The 19992-nt window shown below is 42.7% G+C and overlaps 1 protein-coding gene across 1 annotated transcript in view; it reads left to right on the top strand.

Moving 5' to 3' along the window:
- Positions 1 to 14722, top strand: part of LOC124774644 (trypsin-3-like) — a 40265-nt gene extending 25543 nt beyond the window's left edge. The window contains exon 5 of the mRNA XM_047249501.1: positions 14579 to 14722. Coding sequence (XP_047105457.1) covers positions 14579 to 14722 — 144 coding nt within the window. The remainder of the gene's footprint in view (positions 1 to 14578) is intronic.
- Positions 14723 to 19992: the final 5270 nt, after the last annotated feature.

The following is a 19992-nucleotide window of genomic DNA, read 5'->3' as shown; positions in this document are numbered from 1 at the left end:
CGAGTGTCTGGAGGGGGCCATATTGGACATCTCTGAACTTGTTTTTGAGTGAAAAAAACCTTTTTAAATACTCTTTGTAATGATGTATAACAGAAGATTATATTATGTTTCTTTCACTAAATACACATTTTTAAAGTTGTGGTATTCTTTTTGAATCACCCTGTATTACAGTGTCATTACAATCCAGCAGGAAGTTACAACACTAAACAATGCTACTTATAGTTTTGAGCCAATCCATGGCTAGGTCAGGCACTTAATGTATGTACTTCAGTTCACCCCTATATCCTACCACTTCACACACCAGTAGGTGGTCCATTGTCTGGATTTCACCACATTCACACACGGGACTCTCCGCAAGTCCCCACTTATTCACTAGATGTTTGCATCTTCCCACGCTTGTTCTAAGGCGATTTAAGGCAACCCAGAGCTTCCGATGGAGATCAAAACCATTTATCTTCTTGCTGGGGTCATCGATAAGCTTTTGGTTCTTGTGTGTCTCTTTGCGCCATGATTCCCCCAGGCTAGCTTTGGGTCGAAGTCCTGTAATTCCTTGCCAATCTTCCAAAAGGGGGACCTAGATTTAAGCCTGTTGATGGGTGATAAGTCTTGGTGTATAGGGAGTTCTGGATTGCGTACGATCTTCCTATATATTCTTGAGGTCGCCATGGAGCGCCTTATATCAGGGGGTTCTATGTTGGCAAGGACTGGGACCCAGTCACATGGGGTAGCCCTAAGTGTGCCTGAGGTAATTCTCATCGTCTCTTTCAGTTGGGTGTCTACTTTATTTACATGCGCACTTTTCGCCCAGACTGGTGAACAATTTTCAGCCACGCTGTACACGAGGGCTAATGCTGACGTCCTTAGTGTATTAGCTCCGCACCCCCATGATGTTCCGGCCAGTTTAGACATAATGGCATTTCGAGATTTTAATTTCTGTTTGGTGTCTTCCAGATGGGAGCTAAACGTTTGTGTGCGGTCTAATTTTACTCCCAGATATTTGGTCTTATCTTCATGTCTGATATGCCGGTCATTCAGGGAAAGCTGTAGTTTCCTGCTTGAAGCTGTGTTATTAAGATGCATTAAGGTACTGGTCGTTTTATTGGGTTTGGGATGCAAATGCCACTTAAGGTAGTAAGTGTTCAGCGCTTCAAGGTCCGCATTCAATGTTTTTTCAAGATCTTCGAAATTTTTGCTTTGGTATGCGATGGCCAGATCATCCGCATACGAAAATTTACGCGACCTGGTGCTCGGCATATCAGATATGTATAAATTAAAAAGGGTCGGCGCCAGGGCTGACCCCTGCGGCAGGCCATTGTTTATGACCATGCTTTTGCTGCTCTTTCCATGGAGATAGACCTTGATCTTCCTGCCTGTCAGCATATTTTTTAGTAATATGTACGTCTGATTGCATTTGATAATTCGAGTAAGCTTGAGCAGTAGTCCTTCGGTCCAGACAGTGTCATAGGCTGATGTAAGATCTATTAATACCAGGCCCGTTTTCAGGTTGTTCTGATAGCCTTTCTCTATATATGTTGTAAGGGACAAAACTTGTTCACAGCAGTTCCTTCCCACACGAAACCTTGCTTGATAGTCCGGGAGGTTCGCCTCAATGTATGGTGCTAGTCTGGCCAGTAATATTCTCTCAAATAGTTTGTAAGAGGTACAAAGCAGTGACATCGGTCTATAGTTCTTTGGATTATCTCCATCCTTCCCTGGTTTCAGTACCGCTATTACCTTAGCTTCTTTCCATAACTTCGGGAGTGCACCTGATTTAATGCATTCCGTGAAGAGCTTGGCCATCCATTTCCTCCCAATGGGTCCCAACTCCCTCAGAAATTCTGGGAGGATTTCGTCGGGTCCGGCTGCTTTCCCTGTTTAATGAAACAGGGCCTGGGTAATCTCCTCGACGTCTACTGCTTTGACAATATCTAGATTAGTTGGATTGTTGGCTAATTCCTTGGTTAGGTTCCTGGAGATCCTTTTCTTCTCCTCAGTCTTCAGGCGTATTTTGGAGGTCTGTTTCATGGCAGTCGCTATTTCGGATGGGCCCACACCCGCGGCCGATCTTCGTGGTGTTGTGGCACCACCCAGTTTCCATAGTAGACCCCAGCTCTTCCTGCTAGAATGGGTAAAGTCCACATTCTCCACTGCCATCTTCCACCTGTTCCTACGTTCCTCGTTCATAGTGTTGATCAGTCGTTCTGCAGTCTCGTCCTCCCCACTCCGATCATACTGCTCTAACAATGACTCGCACTCCTCTAACCAGCAAGGAATGTATTCCCTCCGTGCCCCTCGGGGGATAGCCTTTAGGGCCCACTTATATATCAGGTTTACAAACCTTTGGTAGTTCTCTGGACTTGGTGGTATTCGATTTATTGTCTTGTCAATAAAAGATTTATATTTCCCCCAGTCTGCTTTTCTCAGATTCCACCGTGGAATCGGGGGGCTCTTTATGATCGGGATGGAAAGGCCGATCTCCACAATAATCGGGAGGTGTTAGCTCCGTGGGAAAGCTTCGAGGACTCTTCTTGTAGCTTGCATTGGTACGCCCGCTGCGCCGCATGTGACAAAGGTCCCGTCAGGTGTCGTCTTTGTGCCCCATACTTTTGAATTGAAGGACGCTCTGTCCTTGGGATCAAACAGGAGGTGTAGGTCCCGGTTGTCAGCCCAGTCACTTAGTCCAACGCCTTCCGGAGTGGATCTCTGATATCCCCATCTGGTGTGCTGGGGATTAAAGTCACCGGCATAGATTGCTGGATGATTAGCCTGCGGTAAGATTGCTATAGGCCATTGCTGCGAAGGTGGTTTGTAGACATTTTAGATTGTAATCTCTCTCAGTTTAATGCCTATTGCGTGTGGAACCGATTCCACATTGTTCTCGAGGTTTCCTAGAAGCTCATTTTTCACCAGGGTCGCCATACCATGTTTGTCGTGTCCTGAGTATCCCACATTGGTGAATCCTGGTATGCATAATCGTTCGATGTTTTCATTCGTCAGGTGTGTCTCCTGCAAGAGTACGACACTTGCTCTTTCTCTTGTTACAATTTTTTCAAGGATTTCTCCTTTCGTCCTTGTGTAGCCTTCTATATTGAAGTGGCACACTCTCACCATCTTCGTGGAGTAATTCCGCTTCTGAATCGTTTGCCTTCTTGTGGACCGGGAAGCATTTGAGCGTCCGGTCGCCGGAATTGTGTAGACTTTTTGCCGTTGGATTTTACTACAGCGTTGCCTGGGCAGCACCATCTTGGAGGTTGTCTACACGTCGCTCCCCCAGCTGTAGCTGTGGTTCGAGAACAGGTCTGGCCAGCTGCCTTCTCCACTAAATCGCCATCTGTGGGACTCAGTGCTACAGCGCCGCTGACTTGTCGTCCGTGCCTACCACTGCAAGACTCATGGCAGCGGGTCATGTCCTATGCATGGCAGTCTTCCCTTGTCACTGTGATGGATGCGAACCAGGTCTGAGTCACATGAGTGCACGTACTCAACGACACAACACAGTTATAGCAAGAGGAAGAAACGTGCCAATGACTGAGCCTTGGCCCCTTGCAGACTACCAGCCGCTGCTATATCTGACGCCAGCAGTGCAAGGCGCTGATGCATGAAACTTTTCACTGAGGCTAAGCCTGCTGCCTGCCTCCTGCCCCCTACCGCGTGTTGGCCATCGTCAGCCTGTCACACCCAGAGACTACCTCACACTGTCAACGACGAGATGTGGAAATTAGGTGCAATAAAGTGTTTATCCCTACCATCATTCAGTCACTGGGCCCAACCAACCCATTACTCCACATCGCACCCTGCTGAGTGGCGCCAGAAATTGGCCCCTCCCCTACCGAGTGGTTTCAGGGAAACTGACTTCGCGACCTGTGGACAACGGAGTGCTTACCACCCCTTGCAGCATGACGTTCGTTCCACACCCTCCAGTATCTTTGTCGTGGAGTGAGTGTGTTTTGGTGACCATCATGGGGGTCGGAAGTTATGGGTCAGTATAACTGCAAAATTTATGTGGAGCCGGAAGAACCAGTGGATGTCTCCCATTTAAAAGATAACTCTGGACCCTTAGCGACGTGTAGAGTTACTTACTAGGGCGTTCTGCCCCCTGCAATGAAAGGATAGCAGTTGTTTAATTTAAGTTTCATCGTTTTGGTCATATGTCAAGACAATGAGGGAATCCAAGTGGCTCATGATTAGACTTTAAAAATAAGTGTGTTAGTGTTACAGCCAGAAAAATGTTGTGTTCTTGTTACCGTTGAGTTGTTGTTGTTGAATTTGTAAATATTAATAAGGGTGATGCAATTGAGAAAACAGAGACACAACATGTCACTGGTGGGGAAGCTATCTAATCATTAGTTAATAAGGTGCCAGAGAACAATTTTGAGAATAAGAGGCTAGCAGAGAAGGATGAGAAGTTGGGGTGGTTGAAATCGCGGAGTCATGAAATATATCCAGCTATTGCGGATCTTCCTGCTCCCTTTTCCAGTAGGGCATTCGAGGACGTGCTACCATTTGTGGAGGATCTCTTGTCAGCAGTTACATAGAGGGTTGGTCGCAAAATCAGTTGTTGGAAATCGCAAGATTGCGCCTGTCAGGAGAAGCAAAGTCCTTTGTGTGATGCACAAGGTGGAAACTTTTTAGCAGCTCACGCAAGGATTGGTGCAAAGATATACGGTAAGAAGCGGAATACTGCGAGGTTTTTCCATGACCAGTTGAGTGCAATTTCCAATGGATCTAATAAAGCTGTAGAGAATTGTGAGTAGAGTAACAGAACAATTAATATGCATAAGTATTAGGATCCGCAATTGTTCGTCTAGAGATCTTCATGCGGCAGTTATGCTAGCAATGGAATTTGAAATTGATGTTGCGACAGAGGAAAGAGATCGTCGAAATGTGTTTGCATTCGATATAAGGTGATTCAATTGTTTGTGTAAGAGGGATGTGCAGAGGCAGTGCCACCAGCCACGAAATTGTACGGATGGTAGGGACCACGAGTGATTTTGTGGAAATAACGGTAGGGTGGTATGAACCAGAAGCAGTATTATGGTAATAATGGTAGGGGTGGTCTGGATGATAATAAGCAACCGTTAAACTTAAAAGAGAACCCTAGAACCGCCGAAAGACGTTCCCAGTAAAAGATTATGAAGCAAAAGTTGATTGCAGAGGTGGAATGTGTCAAAAAGGAGTGTTGAAGGGACTGATATTGCGTCAGTGTTTTGTGTATCCGGACAACGCTTTCTTTTTCAAGGGATATGCAAGAATGTAAGTAGCATCTGAGGGAAGTTTTCAAGATGTTACGGGCTGCACATTTCATACTGAGTACTAAGATGTGTCACTTTGTGTTGGAAGAAGTAAATTACTAGGATCAGGTAATTAATAAGGATCGTGTGAATACAGACCCGCGGCTGAACAGAGGCGGTGCGAGATTTTTAAGTAACAGGAATTCCCTGGGCCTAACGAACTGTTATAGAGAATTCGTGAGAGGATTTGCGGATTTATCACGGAGGGTTAAACAAGTATTGAAAAACGGCATCAAATTTGTCTGATCTGAGGAGTGCGAGAAACCGTTTGACGAGTTAAAGGAAATATTGAAAAATACTTGTTTTGAAAAATCGGGGAAAGTGCAGTGCCAAGTGGCCTTAGGTCACGAAATCAGGCTATTCACTTCGCCAACAACATATGAGAAAGCACCACAATATAAAAACTATGAGAAGTTGTAGATTGTGTAGCACAATAGGTGCCAAAATAAATGTCCAGTAGCATCATGTAAGTTAAAAAATAAAAAATAACACACAAATATAGCACAAAAAGTGCTGAAACGCGTCTGGGTGAAACAAAACAGAAAAAAGTTGTCTTGCATAAGGCGGAATTCCTCGTCCTGTTGCTCAACTGCATCAGAACATCTGGAACACTACGGCGATACACCACGTAGCGTCGATCTATACGTCAGTTACAAAAAACAGTTGTATTTTCCTATAACATGGGTTCTGATAGTTTTTAGTGCGTTTCTGGAGGTGGATATAACTAGATACAGATAACGCATTTACGCAGTATTACGAAGAGGAAGTTTTTTTAATCTTATCTGGAGAGTATTGGGGCGAGATGTCGACATGAATTCAACTAGGCTCTCGCTCCATATATATCCCGCCCCCCCCCCCCCCCCCCCCCAGTGACTATGGATCTTGCCGTCGCTGGGATGGTTTGGGTGCCTATATGATGCAGAGAGCCAGAGAGCCGTAGCGTAGATGCAACCACAATGAAGGGGTATCTGTTGATAGGCCAAACTAACGTGTGATTCCTGAAGGGGGAACGCAGCCTTTTGAATAGTTGCAGGCGCAACTGTCTGTGTGATTGATTGATCTAGAGTTGCAACATCAACCAAAAAGTTCTTGCTGTGCTGGTATAGCAAAGAGCTGAAGAGCTGGAAACAAGGCGACGCTCCATATGCAGTCGTGCTAAATCAGGTGATGCTAAGGGAATTGGATTAGGAAAAGAGATACTTAAATTAATCGGTCATTTTGGTTCTTTGGACAGCAAAATTATTGATGGTGGCCAAAATAGAGAAGATATAAAATGTAGACTGGCTATGGTAAGAAAAGCGTTTTTGAAGAAGAGAAAACCGTGAACATCGAATATAGATTAAGTGTTAGGGAATCTTTTCTGAAAGTATTTGTGTGGAGTGTAGCCATATACGAAAGTGAAACATGGACGATAAATAGTTTAGACAATGGGACAATAGAAGCTTTTTAAATATGGTGCTACAGAAAAATGTCCGAGATTAGATGGATAGATCACGTAACTAAATAGATCTGGAGAGAGAAAGGAAGTTTGTGGCGTAACCTGACGAGAAGAAGGGATACGTTCGTAGGACACATTCTGAGACATCTAGGGATCCCCAGTTTTGCATTGGAGGGAAGTGCGGAGCAAAAATCGCATAGGAAGGCCAAGAGATTAATAAAGTAAGCAGATTCAGAAGAATGTAGGATGCAGCAGTTGTTCGGACGTGAAGAGGTTGACACAGGATAGAGTAGCAGGAGAGCTGCATCAAACCAGTCTCCCGACTGAAGACCCTAACTACAATAACTCACTGGAGTGTTATCCTGTTTCTGGGCCACATACAGTTACTCGGCTGCAAAGAGTTATTTAAGTGCTATCAGTATTAATATTTAGGTTAGCATTGTTTGACGGACTGATTGCAAATATAGTTCTCGGGCGAGGCACTGTGTACCGTCGTGGAGTTTCCACTATATTTCGGCGCCGAACATACCGCCGGGGCTGTGCTTTTTTCTTTTTTTTCGTTTATTGTAATTCCCCTCGCCCCATATAACGGGGTTGGGCTGTCAGCAGATACAAGTCACCAAGTAAGAGTAAAAGTTTGAAACATATTATAAAACTGGACACGGCGGTTGACGAAGTTAGTCACATAATGAAAAAACAGAGATTTGATATACACAAAAAATGGATTTGTTGATTAAGTGAATGATTAGCACAGATGAAACGGCAAATGTAAGTTTCAGAAAAGTTAAAAGACAGAAAGAGTCGCATAAGTTAAGAAGTAAAACGCAGGTGTGCTGGTTGATTAATATAGAGACATACATGAGTGAAATGACGACTGGACATACATTGCCAGCGAGAGGGTTATGATGGGATAGTATCGGTTGGGGTAACGAGTAAGAAGGTGATTGTGGGGGCGGATGTTAGGAGGACGAATGCGGGAGGGTGAAGAGGGATGCCGTTCTGACTAAACGTTAGGGTGTGGGTGGAGAGGACTGGAGACGATGGAAGCTCTGAGCGGGAGAGGTGGTGTGGGTTCCGATTAGATCTGGCAGAACGACTATACATCAGTGCGTATTTCATGGTCAGGTAACGGACACGATTTAAATTTCGCTGGGAGAGGATGTGCAGAGTGTGTGGAGACATAGCGTTGGGTGAATATGGTGGTAGAGACGCGCCAGAGTACCAGGAGCAGTGATTAGGGGGGACTATGGGGTGGGTTGTGTCGATTTTAAGGGTTATGTAGAATATTCGGAGGTGTTCAAGATGGAAGAGGAGAGAGGGGAATTTTATAAGTTGTTAGAGAATGAGGGTGGAGAAGAGTGGCAGATTCAGAAGGGTAGGCAGAGTGGATGGGGTTCAAGGATCTGTAGGACGTGATAAAAGGAGGGAGAAGCGAAATTTTACTCCACATTTTCGTAGCAAGCTGAGGCAGTGACCGAGCCTCCTGTTTGTGACAATCTGAGAAGAAACTGAGCAGGCGTTAACGCGCTAAATTCGTTGACCAATGGCGTAGATACGCTGGACGGTAGCGAGAGAGACAGCTACGCTATCTGTCGGAAGACGAACGAACGCCAAGAGGCTGTCGATCGTACTACGCGCTGCCGTCGGCCGCCCATCGTCGCCGTTGTCAACCGAATATCTATGTCGCCACAGCAGCGTCACCTCTCGTACGACCATTCTTTGTGGTCGCTGCGATCTTAACATGACCAGCACTGTATCCCATGCCGAGCTGAACTGGTATCCTATGTCCCTGTTAAGCTGATTAGTCGAGCTGCGAATTTCCACTGTTCCTGTAAAAACGTTGACAGACGAAGCTGTTTGGGACGTTTCCTTCTATGAGAAGATCATGACGGGTACCCATTAACTTCATGTATTACAATAGTGGTTGTTTCCGCAACTGACTGCTGACTTCGAGAATTTCATCATCCAACTAGACGGAGAATACCCTCACTCGACCACTGATGTTTGTCACTACTTAAACAAACTTCGCCATCACTGTACTGAGTGCAGTGGTGAAGATAATGTGGCTCAGTTCCGTTCGCCGACCAGGTCATCTGACGTAAAGTCTCTTGACTTTTTCCTGTGGGGCGAATTATACAAAACCAATTTCATTAGTACAGGACTCGTACTATGCTAACTAAATAAAGAGTAAATAATTAGAACAGCATTATTTTTTAACATCAAAAACAAGTTACAGGACAAATACAACCTTATATCACCGATACTCGAATTAGAAGTAGGAAGAAATATTAGTTCTATTAGTTTGAGAAAAGTGATCGACCCACCACGTTAACCGAGGACGCTAATGCGCTGCTTCCTGGAGGCGCGCCGGCGCTGGATCGAATCCGCCTGGCGAATTAGCGACGAGGGCCGGTGTGCCGGCCAGCCTGGATGTGGGATTTAGACGGTTTCCACATCCCCCTAGATGAACATTGGGCACGTCCCCATTTTCCGCCTCAGTTACACGACTTGCAGACGTTTGAAAACGTTCGCACTATTTCACGGATTACACTAGACGCAGACAGCTGTGGTGCAATAATTCTGACCCGAGGGGTAGAGGGTGACGACAGGAAGAGCATCCAGCCACCCTCCGCCAAATCCATAGTAACAAGGCCAACCCTGCGTTGAAGTGGGACAAAGGCCCATGGAAATGATGATGATTATCAGTTTAACATAAGTGGTCGAGAATGTGATTCAAAGATAACTGAGATACAAAGATGAAGTTATTTTCTGAGACATAAACTTATGTCTTACACTGAAATACCAAGTTCTGACAGCGTAATTGCTTTAAATAAAATGTTTCGCTGCTCAGAGGTCTTGAATGGCGGAGACAATGTGTATCATAGCATATGGATGCGTCATTCAATGTCACTTCACCCACGTCACTCAGCAGTTTGAAGATTCAACGTACAAGAACGCAGTTACATAGCCGTTGTAAAAGGAACATGGAGTAATTTCGCAAAAACAATTGTCTTGTTATAAAATAATATTGGTTTCCTGAAAACAGTTCAGTAAATCAATAGGCAAGGAATTATCTCTGTGTCCTGACATTCATGTAAGTGATTTGAGAGCTACAGATATGATAAAATTTTGCAGTAAGTTTTATTGTTTTTAGGCATTCTCGTAACGACTCCTATAGGTCTAACAAACTTACGACAATTGTTGCCGTCCTTCTTTGTATACGTTCAATACTCTCAGTTAAACCTACTTCATACGGATTTTAGAGATCTGAGAAATTTTCAGGATAGGACACATTAGTGTTATGTAAACAACTTCCTTTGTAGACTAGCGGCATTTTCCCAGTATGATGCCAATAACCGGTCCCAACTGACCACTCCTATCACTATTGAGAAATGTGGTACACATGTAGACTTTCGAAAAGTTAAATTTTTAGGCTAATATTAAATTATATTATTTTATTCGATGATATACGCTTTGCCCAGCTGCATCATACAATGCAGGACACTACGTTGATGCACCATATAACGTGGATGTACATGTCCGTTGCGCGAAACAGTTGCTTTTTCTCATATCATGAATTATGGTAGTATGGTATGTCTCCAGAGGTCGATGTAGCTAGACAAAAGTAGAGCATTTACCAATATAATGACGAGTGAGTTTTGGTACTCTGATTTGGCGAATGCTTGGACCAGAAGTCGACATGTGCTGCGGTAATAATATTCCGATAGACCGCAGATTCTATGGTTCGTTGGGTAGCAAAGCCTCCATTGAATCCCATGTATACATGTGTCAGTATTATCTGTGTATGTGTCATGGTGCATTCGTTGTAGTTCTTCAAAACGGCGAATACTGAAAGTTTGTCTAACAGGAAATGTGGCACTTCTGAGAAGGAAACTTCTTTCATTGTCTCGTGTATCACTCATAAGCGTCCTGTGCACTAATCTTGTTGAATCAGCATCCACTGTACTCTGCTCTAAGTTGCATGTATCTTCTTAACAGAATGAGGAAACTACCAATATCAATAATTTTGAGTGAACCATTGACCTCCAACTTATAGTTACATTATAATTATATTTTTGAAAAACGTGGAGACTCTTACAAGAGTACATTGTGACAACGTAGCTACATTAAGCTCTATGATTTTTTTTCCTTCTTTTTCTCACGCAAATAGATATGAAATGATGTCTCATCCCCAGTGTATAAACACTCGCTGATCCGTATCTCCTCAACAGTACCAGTGTCTCCTAATTCCAGCTATTGCTTGGTTGCCGTAACACTAAAGTTAACCAATTTATGTGGCGTCCTGTGTAATTTGGTTCCTTGACAGCAGACTGTCTTAACTTAGAACCCAGTTAATACTCAAATTTCTTTATTTTTTTATGAAACCATATTACTGAGAAGAGGAATTCCGTTTCTCTTCAGAATTCTAAATCTCCTTCACTCATATGATCTTATCATATGAAATTTGCATGTGGAACACTTGCACATTTAATACATATTCTCTATTATATATTTTGTTGAACAACGCACAATTTAAACAGCAAGTTATACTGCTGTTACTAAACGATTCTTTCCAATTCTCTGATCGTCGTCGCTTTTCGACTGTTATTAAACTGTGAGCTGTCATGAAGCATCAATCTGCGTATTGTAATTGTTTCTTTATCTCTTTCCCTATTGCTTTTACGCTCATAACGTATCAATTCTGTAGATAAAGTTTCAAGACAGACATTTTTATTGAGGTGTTGCAGTAGTTTGTCTTTTATATCTTACAGTAATTAATTTTTAGTGGATACTATTATCGAGACTAACACATTTAGCTAAGCCAGTGTCATCGTACAACAAACTGCCGGTGCCATTTACCACGCCATGGGGCGCAAAGTTCACTAATCTTTGTAGTTGGTTGTTCCTATAGTTAATGCAGGACTCGTCATGGAAAAGAGTTGTGAACCAATGTGTCGTATGAAAACACGTGTACACTGTTAGCCATTAAGCCTGCAACACCAAAACATAAGTATAACAAATAACGAAATTCTAGTTACTGTACGTGTACCTATCACGCGTTATTAAATTTGTATTTGGTTTTGGGGATATACAGGAAGCGAATTTTAGTACACAGCAAATGGAGCACAAACCTGGCTGGACATCTAATCGTAACTGAGATCTGATGACAGTTTGTGCTACTCCAACTCTGTGTTGGAGTTCGTGTATTGTGGTGTGTTTCTCGGCATCCCACTACCAAATGTTTTACCTGGAGTATGCTCTGACCAACGCAATAGCTGAACAACCTCTTTATTAAGTTAGGTAACATTTGGTGTTGATGTTTCTTGTTGGAAGATAATGTCAAGGAAACCTCGAAGATAGGGCATATCCACAGGTCTTAAAACTTCTAAATGTATCGGTTGTTGTCAAAACTACCGGCAGCATGAACTGGTGGTGACCGTGTTGTATTCCCGATGTCGCCTCGTGATACTGCACCAGTTGCCAGGTCCGTATGAAGATGACGACTGGGCTCTGCTAACGTTAGATCTCCTCATAAAAGCAGCTTGTGGAAGTTTTACGCAGATTCCTCTAAGAAGACAAGTTGGTATCAACCCTCCATCCAGTATTGTCGTTGGATGCACCAACGTCCGTCCGCTTCTGTGCTGGCGCGTCGAGGGAAGACGTAAGAATCATTGCCATGCAGACAGCACGTGGTGCTCTTGAGTCATCGTACTTTCCATGTGGATATTTGTCTTCCTTCAAATAAGCATATTTGCTGATTCAATGTAAATGGTGTGGTTGCGCGATACTGCTAGGTGGAGTGAACTTTACTCTCTCTCTTGGGCGCTAGTCACGTGTGGCCGTTGAGATCCTGTATGACGCTGAGCATGGCCCTCCTGTACCAATGGATTCCACATTCACGTAGCGGTCGCAGGATCCTGACCAAAGCGAGTCGCAGTATGGCGGAACAGTAAACGTCACCCTGGACGGGCCACGGTCCTGCCGCAGACACGCTCCGACTGCTGCTGGCAGACACATCTCCTCCTTACACGAGGCACAGTGCAATCTGCTCAGAAACAACGAACAATGAAGAGTATCTTCAGATTGAGAAACCCACATAATAACCCTTTCTTATATACAGAATATAAATGGAGTTACTTTGAACGGTTGAACTGAAATGAAAATCATTTACGTACTCAAGATGTGGCACATTTGATGCCAGTTTAGCGATTATAGGACGCCTTCTTCATAGTATTGCATGTCAAATGGTGAGGAGTGTGCAGTAGTGTGCACGCTGGTAAATCTTTGACTTTATTCCATTTTACAGGCAAAGTCATATGCCTACACGCAAATCTTTTACAAAGTTCGTATTAAAATGAGGTCGCCTTCACCTTTCGAGGAGTCCGTTGACTTAGTTGTCTAAATAAACTGTAGAATTTTCAGTTTCGATCACGACTTAATTTTTGTGAATAAATAAATGGTTCTATCTTTGCAGCCATGAGCAGATCAGTTTACGACTTTATATCTCACGTGTCGTTCTCTTACAAGATTTGATCATGGTTGTACAGCCGAAACCAGTTTTGAATTCAGATATACTAAAATAAGTCCAAGAATTCCAGTTCTAAAGTTTGAATGAGAAGTGCTTCATGTTTCTTGAAATTTTCCCTACACATAGAATCTTTCACCATCTTTCGTGTATGCTTTCGGGACAGTGATATTTCTTGCTCCGATATTTCAGTTAAAAGCCGAAATATTCGAAGAGGAAATATCGCTGTCCTGGATTCTTTCTCATTCTGTTCAATATCGTCCTAGACATCGATGATGACGAATATGAGAAAGAAAAGAAACGTGGGTTTTGGAAGCCAATCCTACTAGGCTTTCCCAAAAACAGCTTCTCCATTCCATGCCTCGCGTTTAAGAACGATCTGGCGATACTGATGACGAAGAAACTGCTGCAAAACAGCTACAGAAACAGACAGAAATTGCGAACCTGAAACAAACTACTGTAAAATTAACAGGGTCCCATACTTTAAATACCATGGAGAATTCATCTAAAGGACAGCCCTTGAAAAAATCGCCTCCAAAAAGTCAAAAAAGCATTAAGATTAGTCCTAAACACCTACAACAAAAAAACCGTGTCAAGACGGAAAAAAATTCGCCACTATAGTACAGTCAGAAAATCAACAGTCCTCTACGCAACCGAAACACTGACACTCAACAGAAAAACAGGAACTTGAAGGAATCAAGGAAGAAGAGAGAAAAAATATTAGCTAAATTTTAGGAGCAAGACATACCAATGACGGTCAATCAGAACAACAGAAAAGTTTTCAAATCTCGAAACTGACATAAAGAAAAGGAGAATGAAATCCTTTGGTCATCTCAACAGACTACAAGGAAAGCGGCGGGCAAAAAGGATAATAGACTATGTAACATTATTTAAGAACTCAATGCCTTGGCCGAACGAAATTCGAAATCACCTCAAAAATGCAAACATAAGACCAACCGAGATTTTAGAAAGAGACACCTTTAGAAACAATGTAGACTAAGGGAAAGTTGCATCAGAGTAAAGGAAACAAAAACAGTATATACCAAAGTTGTCGGAAGAACGTGAGCAAGCCTTCTCGGAAAGAATGAAAGCCTATTGGGGCAACGATAAAATCCTAAAGAAAAGTTTATTGGATTATTTCCTTACCGCCTTTCAGTAATTGGCAAAATTCGCTTTTAATAATAATGACAATAGTGATAATAATAATAATAATAATAATAATGTCGTGAAAAAGCTTAAAAGCGTACTAAAGCAGATTGCTTTAAATTTTCTTTTTATTGTTACTACCAACGGAACAGCTATACGCATTGAATTTGTTTCCAGGGTGACTCTGGCGGTCCTCTGTACGTGGACGGGCTGCTGGTGGGCACCGTGGACTTCATGCAGTACTGTGGCGGCATCACGCCGCCCAGCGTCTTCACGAGGGTCGCTTCCTTCGTGGACTGGATACATAACAACATCCAGTAGGTCTGGCGTTGTGCGTGGAAAAGTGAATCATGATCATTGTAAAAAGTCTCAAGGTTTTCTTTATTTTCTCCTCAATAAAAAAACCTAGCATGAAAATGCATAATGTTGTTCCGTAACACCTTTGACGAAATTGTTTCATTACATGGTGACAGTAGTCATACAGATTTTCGAAAATATCTGCTGACTGGCACTCACGTAAATTTCTTTCGTTAAACCTCAGTTATTTTACTGTCCATGGTCGATATAAATAGGGAGGAAAGATGTCGTAAGTAACACTTGGGATCAAAAAATATAACTTTTTCCCTTGAACACACCTAAGGAGCTTGAAATTTTTATTCACCGAAAAAATAATTCTTCAAGTCTTTTAAATGAACAATTGGAGTTTCACGAAACGACGTTTATCGATAATTTTTAAAAAAATCACTTAGGAACGATTGCTGGTTCTTCGTTTTGTCATTCAATAAGCTTATCTAACAACCTTTATAGATTATTTCATTGAACCTATTAGATTTCACGTATTTTGCTTTTACCACTTGACTCCGTCACATTTTATATTTTTTGTATTTTATTTCCTAAATCTTTTACGAATATCGATAATGTATCGTAAAGGGAAAAAAACTTTTAAAAATACCGTTGTGTTTATTTTACGACTGACATAGCCAAATAGCTCTTATTACAAATCTTAACTAATGTCTAAAAATTTTTTCCCTCATACTACACTAATTTATTCAAACATTACAATTATTACAAATGTTGTCTAATTCTCCCTGTCTTTTATAAATCACTTTATTCTCTAAGCACAAAGTTGAAAATTCGAGCAAAACGGTAAGTCAACCACAGTAACGGCTACTGGGACAATGCCTTTATGGGAACTGCATAATCTACATACATAACGGCTTTTGGGACGTCTTCTACATCTACATCTACATCCATACTCCGCAAGTGTGGTGGAGGGTACCTTAAGTACCTCTATCGGTTCTCCCTTCTATTCCAGTCTCGTATGTTCGTGGAAAGAAGGATTGTCGGTATGCTTCTGTGTGGGCTCTAATCTCTCTGATTTTATTCTCATGGTCTCTTCGCGAGATATACGTAGGAGGGAGCAATTTACTGCTTGACTCTTCGGTGAAGGTATGTTCTTGAAACTTTAACAAAAGCCCGTACCGAGCTACTGAGTGTCTTTCCTGCAGAGTCCTACACTGGAGTTTATCTATCATCTCCGTAACGCTCTCGCGATTACTAAATGATCCTGTAACGAAGCGCGCTGCTCTCCGTTGGATCTTCTCTATCTCTTCTATCAACCCTATCTGGTACGGATCCCACACCGGTGAGCAGTGTTCAAGCAGTGGGGGAACAAGCGCACTGTAACCTACTTCCTTTGTTTTCGGATTGCATTTACTTAGGATTCTTCCAATGAATCTCAGTCTGGCATCTGCTTTACCGACGATCAACTTTATATGATCATTCCATTTTAAATCACTCTTAATGCGTACTCCCAGATAATGCCTTCATGGGAACTGCATAATCTACATACATAACGGCTTCCAGTTGCTGACCTGCTGCTTTGTAGCTAAATGATAAGGGATCTATCTTTCTATGTACTCGCAGCACATTACACTTGTCCACATTGAGATTCAATTGCCATTCCCTGCACCATGCGTCAATTCGCTGCAGATCCTCCCGCATTTCAGTACAATTTTCCATTGTTACAACCTCTCGATACACCACAGCATCATCTGCAAAAAGCCTCAGTGAACTTACGATGTCATCCACAAGGTCATTTATGTATATTGTGAACAGCAACGGTCCTATGACACTCCCCTGCGGCACACCTGAAATCATTCTTACTTCGGAAGACATCTCTCCATTGAGAATGACATGCTGCGTTCTGTTATCTAGGAACTCTTCAATCCAATCGCACAATTGGTCTGATAGTCCATATGCTCTTACTTTGTTCATTAAACGACTGTGGGGAACTGTGTCTTCATGGGAACCGCGTAATCTACATATATCTTGGACGCCAATAGGCACTATACAACGTCGCCTAGGCAACATCGTCCTACACCATGGTCTTGGACAATGTCTCCATGGGAACAACGTTGTCTACATAGTGTACATCTCTGGATGCCAATAGGCAATATACAACGTAGCCTAAGTAACAGCGTGCTACAGCATGGAATTTGGCAAGCAACGACCAACATATCGCCATTTCCATTGAAACGCCGTCGCCTTCAAGTACCAACAAGGACCACCAGCTGGCGTTCAGCGTTCGCATAACCCTTCATATTGGTGCACATGTATTTAAATTTAAGCAATTTTATTAATGATCTACATTATTTATTTAAACAGCACCACTTATAAAATGATATGCATGTAACTGTACAGTTAGTTTTATAGTTCATTTGCACGTCATAAATATTTTTACGTAAAGTAAGATCCCAGTTGACGTAATGCAGCCAACTGCCGCACTATCAAGCACTGTATAACGCGAGGCAGTACAGCCGCTAGCAGCAAGTATCATCTAGACCAGGGCTTCCCAACTTGTGGTCCCCCCTTAGGGGTCCGCTGGCTCTTTCTAGGGGGTCCGCATCCACCTTTCACCAAATCGTGTAAAATAATGAGTAAAATTATAGAATAAAAATGTGGAAATCAAATTCATCACTATTTTTTTCGTGCGAAAAACATGTGTACTTTTACTTCAGGTCGTATTCCCAAGCAGCCTTTGCAGTTCCTAAGTGAGAACGCATACACAGTTTAGTGCCGGAGAATGCGGCTTCTCTGATCGACTGTTCCGCACCAATACAGGGGTCGTTTGTGCGCTGGCTCACGGCGCTAGATGCTCTGAAATCTTTTACGCGTGCGCGGAGCGAGCTTTGCCGACCAATCACAGCATTCGCTGGCACGTATGCGGCCCCAGGCATCGTTAAATGTTAAACTTGCTTTGTCAGTACACTACCTATTTCATAAGTCGATTTTTGACCAGTTTATTACTTCTAACATGGATCCGTGGCTGAAGTCAGGATCATTGAAGAAGGGTGCAGTTTCTCCATCGCCTTCACAACAAGGGAAGTTTCTAGTTGAAATGAATGATGAGGGAGGACGACCAAAGGAAGAACAATCATAAGAAGCTCCAAAGATTATGGATACTTCGGGGGGGGGGGGGGGGGGGGAGGGTCATTGGGAACATGGCACTTGCATTAAGAAGTTTTCAGTTCCCATGGGTTTTGCTCTGAAATTTAAAGTTACTGTGCTCTTGCCTGACTAGGGGTCCGCCATTGCTTTTCGATTGAAGAAGGGTCCGCCAGTTGAAAAGGTTGGGAAGCCCTGGTCTAGACAACACGCAGCTGCTCAGCGGGTCGCTATCTCCAGCAAATGGTTAGAACATCACTCCTTTTTAGTTTAATCTTTTTACATTTTACGCAAGATTGACTTTTTTAATTACCATGTACTTTTATAACCTTTACAGTGCAATCAATCTGAAGATGGTTTACTGTATGTGGCTAAACCGGTTGTTTTAAATAAGCAATTTAAAAAACTTCATAACCTAAGGAAATGCACGTGAAAACTGATGAGGGACATTTGGCTTTCTAGCAAAACTGCTTTTTTATGCACATTTGCTTTTGCTGACAGTAATAAAGTTTAAAGAAACGAAAGATAATTACGACAGGACCCTGACAAACCGAATGCAGAATTGTGAAATATTGATTTTCAGTATTGTCTGTTGGCTATCGTCAAGGGATCTACGGCCGACGTTAGTTTAATGGTTCTTTGGACGTTTCTACACCACGAGTGGCTGTCATTGTCAAAAACTCACCCTCCACTGCTGGTCACCGAAAGAGACGAGCCGACATGCTGAGATTCCGTGTACTTGCCACGACAGGGTCTGAGGGCCTTTCTGTGTATACAAAGTATTTAAGAAAGAATGATCTGTTTTCAGAAGTTCATTTTTATTGACAAAAACACTACGAACATAGAATGAATTGCAAAACTCTCATAAAATCTTACAGTTTTAGCTACGCTATTACAAATGCTCTCTGCGTCCACACCAGCAGCAACACGAACCACATCTGGACGATAGATAAATTTATCATAAACCTTACACAATGTACGGATACGCTTTTAGAGAAGTTATGACAGCTGTTACTCTGTTCTTCACTTCTTATACGTCACGAGGAAAAGGGGAGATGAACACACTGTCCTTCACATATCCCCGCAAGTAAAAATCCCATGGGTCTTGTCCGGCGATCTTGGAAGTCAATAATGCATTGCAGTGTCTAGGGAAAGCAGCGTTGAGGCAGAGTCTCATTGAGAAACTATCGTATGTTGTTTTGCCAGTTTGATGGAGCTCCATCCTATTGGAAAATGAAGTCATCTGACCCTCCTGAACTTGTGGAAAAGTCTGTTTTGCAGTTTGTTGGTGACATTCTGCTTCAACGTTGGATAGGACGCAAAGGACCCTGTGACACTGCCCTGCATTCTTGGCCTCCAAGATCACCAGACATTAACTCTGCGATTTTTTCTTGCGGGGGATGTGAGAAGGAAAGTGTGTTATCTCCCCTTTATGTCGAGACATAGAAGATGAGAAGAACAGAATAACAGCAGCCCTAACTTTTGAAAAAGCAGATACGTTGTGTACAGTATGATGAATTTAGCTATCGTCTAGACGTTGTTCATACTGTTGCTGGTGGACAAGTAGAGCATTTGTAATAGTATATATAAAACTTTAAGAGTCTGTAAGTATTTTGCAATTTATCTCAGGTTTTTAGGACCTTTATGTCAATAAATACGAGTTTTCGAATCAGGTCACTCTTTTTGAAACATTCAAGCTAATCACTACTGTTCTCTCCGTGTTACCTGAAACGAGCTTTCGCTGCAGTAATGGAATACAGGATTAACGAGTGACCACGAAAGCCTTAACCCTTAAATCACAAGGTGTGGTCTCTTAGACGGAGCGAAAATTTTCGAGCTCGTTCCCCTTAAATTGCCTACAATGTTTTGTTGTCGGTTGCTCAAAAAATGTGTGTGAATTCCTAAGGGACCAAACTGCTTAGGTGATCGGTCCCTAGACTTAAACACTACTTAAACTAACTTATGCTAAGAACGACGCACACACCTATGCCCGAGGGAGGACTCGAACCTCCAGCCGGAGGGGTTTTCGGTTGCTCTATCACCTTCTGTGTTTATTGTTGACACGTGTTACGCATAGGTGTTGGAGTCTCATCGTGAACTATGTTCCTGTTGTCTCCAGTACGGTACCGTATAGCTCAAAATTT

Source organism: Schistocerca piceifrons, chromosome 1 (genome assembly GCF_021461385.2).
Source record: "Schistocerca piceifrons isolate TAMUIC-IGC-003096 chromosome 1, iqSchPice1.1, whole genome shotgun sequence".
Classification (NCBI taxonomy): Eukaryota; Metazoa; Arthropoda; class Insecta; order Orthoptera; family Acrididae; genus Schistocerca; species Schistocerca piceifrons.
The sequence above is the reverse complement of the archived record's forward strand: the minus strand, read 5'-3'. Positions and strand labels throughout refer to the sequence as shown.